The 10,606-nt window shown below is 49.7% G+C and overlaps 1 protein-coding gene across 1 annotated transcript in view; it reads right to left on the bottom strand.

Moving 5' to 3' along the window:
• Positions 1 to 10,606, bottom strand: part of CNNM2 (cyclin and CBS domain divalent metal cation transport mediator 2) — a 137,383-nt gene that overhangs the window by 26,334 nt on the left and 100,443 nt on the right. Inside the window, exon 3 of the mRNA XM_025201214.1 lies at positions 3,615 to 3,758. Within this exon, the coding sequence (XP_025056999.1) occupies positions 3,615 to 3,758 (144 nt within the window). The remainder of the gene's footprint in view (positions 1 to 3,614; positions 3,759 to 10,606) is intronic.

Here is a 10,606-nt window from a genome sequence, read left to right as displayed (position 1 = left end):
AAGGAATGCCACAAAAGCCAAATTTCAAGTCCCTCGCCCAAGCTGAACAGTGTCTGAGCGCTGCAAAGGAGGAGCTCTGAGAAGTTGAGTAAAACGATGCGATTTTTCCTCCAGCCTCACGCTCAAACAGCTGGAATTTTGTCTGAACATTTTCCCCAAAAAAGAAATTCAGTCTATGGCAGTCCTGGGAAATTTCAGACAAAATGGAAGTTTTAAGTGACTAAAAATAGGTTCTCATATTGGGACATAATGAGCGGCCTCAATAGTACAACAGAGCTAGATGTTGGTCATATGCAAATATAACTAGAGCTCAAGTTGCACCGGGTGAATTCACTAAACCTCAAGAAAACCGCCCAGATTCAAGGAACCATAACATCCCACCCAGCAACATGTATGCACCTCGACTCCTCTCCTCAGTACACAAGCCATGCACAACCCACATGCCGCTGCCCACTGCTACACCAACCTGCAGTGCTTGTTTGATGTCTAAATCTTGAAAAAAAATAAACCCTGCTACACTTCACAAATCCCATGCGGTTTCTGTGTGCACCCCTCTACTTTTGCACCCTTGGCTGTAACTGGTGGAACGAGTCTAGCATGTCACGATGGGACAACAGGGTCCGCGATGCCCTTATGAGGCATCGACGAACTAGGGCGATTCAAACCGGAGAAGAGAAGAGAAGGCTGAAGGAGGGTGGGATTTGATAACAGTCTTCAAATACCTGAAAGGTGTCTATCGATAGGATGGAGATGGGGTTTTTATCTGCAGTTATGGGAAAAAGGACTAGGAACAATGGACTCAAGCTGCAGCAGGGGAAATTTAGTTTGGGAATGAAGAGGACCTTTCTGACTAGGGGTGGCCGAGCGCTGAACGGGCTACCTCCAGAAGCTGCAGAATCCCCTTCCCTGAAAATTTTAAAGAGTAGGTTGGAGAGACTCTTGGCTGGGATGGTTTCGTCAGAGATGAGCCTGCCTTGAGCAGAGGGCTGGACTAGACGGCCCTGTGAGGTCCCTCCCAGCCCTACCTTCCTATGATCCCACGTCCTTGTCTATAGCAGACGTCTGGAGGACCCCCTTGGGCTGGCTCCGTCTTCCAGGAGGCTGGGGGAGTTGTGTTACTTTTGTATTATACTGCTTGGCCTCTCAACAGTGACACTTTCCCAGGGAGGAAAGTGCCAAATGAACTAGTTTGCCAGATCTATTGTGTCACCCAGAAACACATCATACCACGAACCATGGGTCTTCATTACCTTGCACTGTGGCACTGCATTAGTACTGAAAATTGAAGGGTTGGGCTGTATGAAATACAGTGCGATCCAAATGACCTCTCCCAATAAAAAAAGCTATAACGAGAGGTCTATATAAATACATCCCCCACTTGTGGGAGAAGCACAATCTGCTCTGAGCGGCAGATGCAAAGCACTCATGAGAGAATATTTCTGCAGCATAAACGAAAGCATACAATTCCCTTGTAGAGGCGTGATGTCTGTTGGCACTCTAGAGAAGGAGCGGGCAATCAGAAGAGCTGATGACAACTGGCATTCGATTAGACGAGCTCTCAGAGTAGCATGTAACACGGTAAGAAGAGTGCATCGCTGAAGGCCGTCTTATATGAACCTTTGGGCACAACTGCTGATCAGATACTGACAGGGTCATCAAGAATTAACAAAAATCTAAGAAAATGAAAAGAATCTTAAAAGATTCATTTGGTATCTGCCACAGGGGGAAAAGAATCTCTCAATAGCAAAGAGCTATTTAAAATGATCATCTATGATCCTGTAGCATCTGGGCTAGGGACAGAAGTGACACGTAAGCCGGTTTAAACCTGTAGCAGAACAGAAATTCAGGGCACATAAACCGCTTTCAAAATGGCCGAAACTGGTTTACAATAAAACTGGTTGAACGTAGTATCAGACTTGACTGATTTAGGTCAAACTGGTTTATGGAACTTCTGTCCCAGATCCCTTCCTGGTTCAAGTTAACTCACAGTCCCCCAGCATCCCAGGATGCTTTGCAGCCATGGGCTATGCTGCCTGTTCCAATGGAGCAGGACTGCCTCGTCCCTCTTCCGTAGCTTGTTTCCTGCCTGTGTCCATCAGCCCATTAGCAGCCCAAATCTTGCCTCGGCCCCTGCGAGTCCCAGGCACTTGAGGGAGCAGAGGGAAATTCTGCTCCTCCCCAGCCGGTTTTGCCTTACTTGCTGCGAGTCGGAGGCAAAACTAATGCAGAAAAGTGGGGGAATTTCCCCCCAGACCCTCTGGGCTATCCCTGAGATACCAGCAGGCAATTAAGACAAATGGGTGGGGATGGGAAGAATTCCCCTTGGCTGCTGGTGCTACCCGGGGCTGGGGTGGGGGCTCCCCAGTGCCCCCATGCTGGGCTGCAGGGGCAGGCACCTGGCCGGGAAGACTGCTTCTCCATCCCCTCCTGTGGCAGCGACTAAAGCAATCAGCAGCTGGAAAGGGAGGGTGTGCGAGAGTGGGGGCAGAAATCCCCTCAGCTCCCCAGGGCTGCCTGGACTGGGGGAACTCCCCCAAGGTGGCCAGCACCCAGACAGGGCGCTCCTGAACCCCCTGTGGGAGGACAGAGCAGGGATTTGGGGACACCTGGCTGGGCTGGCAATGGCCAGCAGGCTAGGAGACGTGCTCTGGCACCCCATGCCTACCGGCCTGGGGCAGCACAGGCCTCCCCCTGCCTTTCCCAATTGAAAGCTGAAGGTCAGTTCGGTTGATTATCGGTTCAACCTAAGCGGCTTAGAGGAAGCTGCTTAGTTTGAACAGATTCAGCCTCAGGCTTTTTCACTGTCTGTACGTAGCCTTAGAGGGCTCAACGCGCCAAGCACTGTACATGCACAGCGAATAACGCTGCCTGCCAGGAGTTTTAACAAAGGTAAGACGGATCAAGGGGTGAGAAAAAGGAACCAGGGGGCCGTACCCCAGATTCAGAGATACGAATGGCAGCAGAGAGGTCACTTAACTGGTCCAAGGCACACACAGTTAGATGAAGCTGGGAAGGGAACCCAGACCTACTGGGGCTCAGGGAGAGTTCGAAGCATGCCATGGTCCTTCTTAAGCACGTGACCATTAAGGTGTCAAAGGAACTGTATGCAGTAGAGCAGGGAGGAACAATTTAAAACACTGCATTTATTCAGTCTCTAAGGGAAGGAACTACTGTGCAACTCCTGCATTTCCTCCAGCTGAGGGTCAGAGACTGGCTCTAATGAGAACGCATCCTCAGCCAAAGCATGGCAATGGCACTGTGGGCCCTCAGCGGTGACAGGTTCATAATTTAGGGGGAAAAGAAGGCCATCTAGAGAGCTACAGCAAGGCTGATTGCAGCAGGGAAAATCAGAAGAGAACCCAAGCTGGAAATGTGCTCATGTAAAACCCTTTAAGACTGAACAAATCCATAAAAATAACATCCTAAGTCGTAAGGTCACGTACAGAGGTGGCCATGTTACAGAAATCAAAATGGATAAAATGGATATGGACTACTGGGTAATTTGACCTTCGATAGCAGCATATTACATCTACCAAACCACAGCAGCTCAGAGAAGAGCAGTCGGAAAAATCTGCTCCGATATCCGAAGCCAAAGCACGAATACGTCTACTCACTGTACAGGTCAGTCTCATCGAGAATCTCCGACTTGATGATTTCTTCGATCACGTCTTCTAACGTGACGATTCCCAGAACTTCATAAAACGGGTCTCCTTCCCCTTCGTTGTTTACTCGCTGGACTATGGCCAGGTGGGATTTGCCTGCCGGGAGAGACGGACACGGTCGCTTTAGACAGGGAGGTAAGGAGTTAGGGCAGAAATACATGCAAGCACTCACCAGAGACTGTCATGAGAAGACGGGACCAAGGGTCAGAAAACGGCATACAACCGCTTGCTTAGATTACCGGAGAGGAACACGGACGGGGGCACGTCGCGTGTCCTGCCCTTGGTCTGTCGACTAGTCAATGTGTTAGCAAGTCCGCCGCACTGTTTTCACTTCCCGTCTCGCGCGCTAGCCGGAAGGAGCATGCTCCTGCCCTGCTCTGGAAGGACCACCACGTGAGCTCTTCCTCAGGCTCCATCACGGCAACGCCACAGCGGAGGAGGCAGCAGGCAGGTGTTGCGCTCCCCTGCTTCAACCACCTCCATACCCCCTCTGGCTCGGACGCCCAAAAGGACCCCTACCAGAAGACCGAGGATTTTGGATTCAGTGAACTAAACGCTTTCAAGGTGAAAATGCCCCTTTGTGACTGCTGTCATTACGGGGACGAGGGATGCTCACAGCTCTGACGATGCGTCAGATGTGATCAATGGCTGAGCCCCCTATAAGGATCTTCTCTGCTGCTACCGTATCGTTCCAGTTCACAGAGTAATTAGAAGGCCAATTAGTTGCCAGTTATAAAGTACCCTTGGTAGCCAGCTCCCACAGTCTTCGTTAAAACCCTGCTACCTGCGCAACGCCGAAGAAAAGCGTTTTGGACGGCAGGCTCAACAGGCACCGCACTCCCCATCTGAGCAAGCGGATGAAAAGTACACTGAAGAGCAGGTACAGCCGGCCTCAACTTCCAGGCACGGCCAGGTGCGATTGCGCCTATGAGGATCCTACTCCACCTGCCCCAGTCCCAGGGAGACTGTGGAAAAAAAGTCATAGCAGAACTTGAGCAGGGGGGAATAACTCGCATATAAACACCTCCAAAACCCTTAGGAGGCGAAGAGGTGGACCAGGATCCAGCCCTCAGTCAACACCACTTACTGAGCCGTCCTCTCCTGGTGCCAAAACCCAGCACCGACCCTGTGGACTGAAAACCCACAAAACAGAACCAAAATCATTCAGCTTTGTTTCCACCGCTCAGACCCCTTTACAGGCAATAACGTCTGGATGCACGAAGACTCGGATTATTAGACTAAGAGACATTCAAACTATTCCAACCCGGGCTTGCTCATGCTCAAAGAATTAAAAGATCTTGAACAAATTAGACCAGGGAGGAAAACGTATCAACGACTGATATAAACATTGCATCAGGTCAAGTCAATTCACTTCGGTACGATTTCCACATCTGCTTTCCCAGGGACCCAACATAAGCAGTTAAAAACAAATTCTTGGTGAATGCTGTCTGTCGAAAGTTAAATTCTTTTGCTATTCCCAGCTTGTGATCATTTAAAAGGAATTTTCCAAAGCAGGGTCTAATATTAGACTCAAAATGAAGTTTCCATTCCACTTAGGCGATATTCTCACCAAAGTAACTACTGAATAATCTGATTGTCTTGGAGCTACTCGTTTAGATGCAGATGGACATACTTTAAATACCAGCTCCACAGCACCAATGAGTCTTATCTTGAAGGGACCTTATTCTACAGCGAGTCGCTCGAAGGATGATTTGTGCTTTTAAAGGATCCACATTCTCAGTCACCTGAAGGTCTCTCACCAACTTCTTACTTTTTCCAGCATTTCTCTCTTTCTTGTGCATGTCCCTGGTGCGACTTCACGCTCTCTCTAGCCTCTCTTTGCTCTACTCGCTGATCACTAATGAAGACGTGACTTGCGAGGAGAAACGGTGCAAGTGCTAGGGTGTATATTTTCGGAGAAAATGGCAGACGGCGTAGCCAAACCATGCCAAATCAAGGTGACTTTGAGTTTGCCCTGACACGAACATGCTTAATTTGCAAACCAGAAGACACCAGTCTTCTCTAAGAAGTTACTCCTATCACCTCCCAGGACGGCTCTATCAAGCATGCGACGTTTGTGCCGAAAAATCAGTTCTAGTCTTTATTAATAAGCAAGGTTTCTTCCCCAGACTCCTGTACCTAATGATTCAGTTTGACTCTAAATTAATTATATAGCCCCCTCCATGTTGACTCTATGTTTCAGAAGACAGTTGAACCGGGTGAGATGATTTTACCTTTCAAAGTAAAAATAACATTTGAATTATCATTATTAGCAATACCAGCAAAACCTACCAGTGACTCTGTACTGACAATCATTTATTAGGCAACCCATCTTAAACAGTGAACGCAAAAGGATGTTTTTAAATGGGTTTCCGCCCTGCTTTACATTTCTACAACACAAAAACAAGGCTGGAAGTATTTGTGCGTTCTCTCATGTTTTATCGTTTGGGCTGAGAAAAATGTCAGGACTGGCCCGCTGTGATTTTAAAGGCTGGTGGACTTTTTGCCGGTCACGTGTATCGCAAGTTGTAACCCTTCCAGTTATTCTTTACACCGATTCCTTCCATCTGGGGCAGACAGTCTTTACCCCAGATATGAGAATCGCTGAAATACGACAGGCGCTAATCAAGCTATACCCAAACCATTATAAAAAAGTCAACATGTAAAACCTAAACCAGTTGGGCTAAATATCCCTTTCCTTCTCAGCTTGCATTTTCTTGACTTCTGTGGTGTTATCGTTTCAATTCATTGTCCAGATAGTCTCTTTTGGGCTACAGTTCACGTTAAAAACTTAAGAAGTCGGGCAAAAAGGCTACAGGAGAATCCCCACGCCTCCTTTGTGCATCAAAAGCAAGGTAAGGCACGTGGCCAGATATTTTCCCCCCAGTTCACAGGCCATTTTTTTTTTTTTTATAGATTCTCCAAAAGTAAAAATGATCTCCAGGTTTATTAGTGTCTGCATCAGGCAAATGACTTGTGTCAGTCCCCTTAGCCGTCGTTCCACGAGACAACTACCAGGGCAGCTCATGATGCTAAAAAGTCAAATCTGCAAATCCCAGAAGCAGGTAGCGAATGCCAGGGATTCTTGTGCAACACCTGACAACCCCCGGTGACTGGGGTCGCATTTTAAGAACAAGAACAAAGTTTTGCAATTCATGCAGCAAATGTCTTGAAAAACACTCAGATGGCTTCCTTTCACCTTCCTTAAAGGCTCCCAAGATCCCTTTCCCACGACAGTGAGCCGCCATGCGTCTGCCTCATTAATTTTTTGTAACTGCCCATTTTAAGTGTCAGTCTAGTGAGACTGATTCGCATCAGGCCTCGAGCGAGGTGCATCCGAAACACCCTCCTGGAAAAATAAGACGTTTCAGCTCTCGTATTTACGGGTTCTCTTTGTAGCCTTAAGACACATACCTCTCTGCCTCAGTTTCCCCACCTATAAAGGCAGTAATAAATGCAACAGCCCCTCTTAATTCTTCCAAGAACAAAGGTTCATCCAGAACCGTAAAAAATTAATGTGTTAAATGCTAAATTATTCAGTTATACCCAAGGGTTGCAACGGACCCAGAACAGAGCTCCGGGGTAAATCCAATCTAATCCTATTGTTGGAGACTGTACGGTGCCAAAGCACGACAGCACTACCACGGTTTGGCAGCAGATCATTTTCTGCCTTCAATTTAATAAAGATAGTTAGCAATCAAGAAGGCGCAGGGCTGAAAGGCCAAGGTATATGCGTGAGCCTACAGAGAGCCTTCAAGGAACTGGATATGGGCAGGCTCTTTAATACCCCGAGAGAAGAAAAGGGAGATCAGTACTGCAACAAATGCTTAAAATACACAATACTCCCAATGACACCTTGGCTTTAAAGAGAGACAGGAGACGCTCTCAATGCTCTGAGCCAAGTTCAGGGACCTGGGGTGTCTCTGCAAAGACCCAAAGGAAAAGCCGGCAGCTCCAGCTACACGTGGACTAGACCGACCTGACCGTGTCCAACCCCTGCTCCCTGGTCGTGCAAGGCGGTCTGAGCAGGTGCACAGATATAATTACACCAATATACTTCCGGCAGCGTAACCTCCCACAAGGATGATCCGGTTCCAATCTATGGAGGATGTTTTTTGGGCTTAACTCAAACTCCTTCCACACATTAAGCCAAAACCCCCCACTCAAACTGGAATAAGAATGGCCAACAGGAGGGTGTACCTGTGTAACTACAGCAGCTTCAATTCACGTTGTAGCTTGGGCTGGTTCAAAACGGTCCCGTAGGCAAGCCCTAAGGCTCTCGGAGGGGAATGCAGAGCCCCGTGTCCGAGGCATCAGCCCCATCAGGGATGAAGCATCAGCTAATGACCAGGAGTGGGAGAGGAGGAGCGCCGGTTTCCATTCTCCCGGGGTTCGGACAAGTCACCCAACAGCTCCGTGCTTCGGCCCATTGCACTGCAGACTGGGAAGCAACTCCCCACGCCCTCACAAAGGGGTTGGGAGGATTAAGCTAGCGGAGATCCTTGCCCAAGGATGAAGTGTGAAGGATTATTCTTAGGAGGTAAGAATCCCTAACGCTTCCCTTGTTTTAACCCCAGTAAGTTTGGCATTTAAGTCTACGCGCACATCAGCTGGACCGGGGACCCTCCTTTCCTACCCGCAGCGAGCACACGCTCACATCCGTCTTTAGCGAACACAGACTTCCAACGAGAACGCAGAGCAGGCTCCACCGATCTGGACTGGCACGGTACGCTTTAGCACGCGACCCAGTGCCACAGACCCTCGTGGCTGGCCCGCGCAGCAGCTGTTTATAGCACTGCGACCACAAATGCAAACAGCTTTAACACAAATGATGGCTTTCGGGAAATAATTGGGCCATGAGGGAGGCCTCCCCCATTTCGTTCTGGGTTCCCACCGCGCAGAGCTGTCAGCATGAGACGCTAACATGACGGGAAGATCATCTGAAACGCCCTTCCTTCTGCAGGGGCCGCGGGTTTGTCCGCTTCGTATCTCCGTGTGCATTTCCCACACCCAGAGAGCCAACGACCTCCTTCCGCTTTATTCTCCTCTAAGCATTTTCATTCACTTTGGGCCGCGGCATAGGTACTACTATGGTGGATCAGAGCAATAGTTGGGTTTCGGAGACGTTAGGGCTGGAAGGGACCTCGTGAGATTGCCGGGTCCAGCCCCCCGCCCCAGGGGCAGGAAGTCGGCAGGGGTCAGATCACCCCACCAAGATGAGCATCCAAGTGTTTCTCGAAGGTGTCCAGAGTAGGTGCTTGCACCACTTCTGGGGGAAGTCTGTTCCAGTCTCTGGATTTAATCCAGTCTGATCAAGGTAGTAGCTGATTCGCACAGGGAACCAACCCGTTACACCACGGTACCGCTGCACACCTGTGCTGGAAACTTCCCCAACCCTAGACCACTCGCCATCGGGACTGCTCTGAATCTCAAACATTTAAATTCTTCCAGGGCAATTTATCCCCGTGAGAAGGAGATTTTTCACAAGTGCATATGACGGGGATCCAGCTGCCCCCCATCCCAATCCGAGCGAGCCAAGGTGGACAGCCCTACCTATCTGCACCTCTGAAAGCCTTCCCTAACTTCCTGACTGCACAACGGTTTCACACATCCTAACGTCTTTGCCTGTATCTCGGGACAGAGGGGTTTACATTATGTTAACAATGAGAAAAAGAAAAAAAAAAATCAGTTTTAGATTGGCTGCATAATTTAACACACTTCAAAACACCTTCACCTGAGCAAGTACCTCCAGAAAGAGCTTTAAAATACTGGAATGATCTGCCAAGGGAGTGGGTGAAACCAAAAAAAAGGAAAAACTTAAACGGAGTTTAAGGTATAACTTTCCGCTCCGGGGACAGCCTCTGAACCAGAACTTCCTAGACCTGACACGCTGGAGGCTGCGTGCGAGAGAGGAAAGGAAAGGTGGAAAAAACCCTGCTCAGCCCCTCTTCACCCTCCCATTCAGCCTCCGCGTGACCCAGGAGACTGGGCAAGACGGGCCTGCGGTCTGACCCAGTAAATAGTTAGGTTCTTATGTCCCGAGGAAAAAATGTCCCGACACGAGCTGGAGGAGCAGGGAAGCGTCCCAAGAGAAACGGGGGCAGATCGGATGCCTGGAACTTTTGACACGAGCTTGGACAAAGCCCTAGAAAGTTTCCCGAATGAAACAACCCGGCAGCGGCCCTAGCGGATGGGGCAGAAGGGATGATCCTACAGACATTTTCCTCCTCCAACAGCCCACCAGCGCGTGCAGACCAGGTTAATTATGGCAGCCAACAATTCAGTGGGACGCTGGTATCCGGCCAAACCGGATCCCCTTTGCAGTAGCTCTTGGAAATAAATGGCAACGGGCAGCCAGCTGCCTGGAACCGCTGCAAGAAGAGCGGCTGCGCTGGGCGTAGCAGGAAAGCCACGGCCAAAGAAACAAGCAAAAAAGTGCTGTGGGCTCGTCAGTAAAGTAAAATATAACCAGCGAGACGCATGGAGCAAGGACAACAAGTTATTTGAAAACACAGCTCTAAAACAGAAGAGAAATCCTAAGGAAGGATCTGGAGGAGAGAGGAACACAGGGAGCGAGTGAAAGCCCAAGGCCGAGTGAAAAGAGGAGCAGCAAGCTCATTCACAACCACCCCTTCGCAGAGCTCAGCTGTGCCAGTCGTGCCCACCCTCTACCCAGGACGGCCTACCCTGCGCCCCACGGCTGTTCCAAACCCATTCAGCACCGGAGTGGGCTGGCAGCAGTAGTGGGCTCTCACACCCCACGTCTCCCAGCCTCCTACAGCTGGCGCCCAGCTTGTATCCTGCTGGGTCCCGAGGCCGAGACCAAAACACAGAACAAGGCTCAAGGGAGAGAGGGAAAGTTCCCCCAAGAGCAAAGCGCTCTCCGGCCAGGCGCCGAGGAGCCACCCTGGCGAGACCGCTGGATGGGAGCGGGGCGGGGCGGG

Source organism: Alligator sinensis, unplaced genomic scaffold, assembly GCF_000455745.1.
Source record: "Alligator sinensis unplaced genomic scaffold, ASM45574v1 scaffold61_1, whole genome shotgun sequence".
NCBI classification, from domain to species: Eukaryota; Metazoa; Chordata; order Crocodylia; family Alligatoridae; genus Alligator; species Alligator sinensis.
The sequence above is the reverse complement of the archived record's forward strand: the minus strand, read 5'-3'. Positions and strand labels throughout refer to the sequence as shown.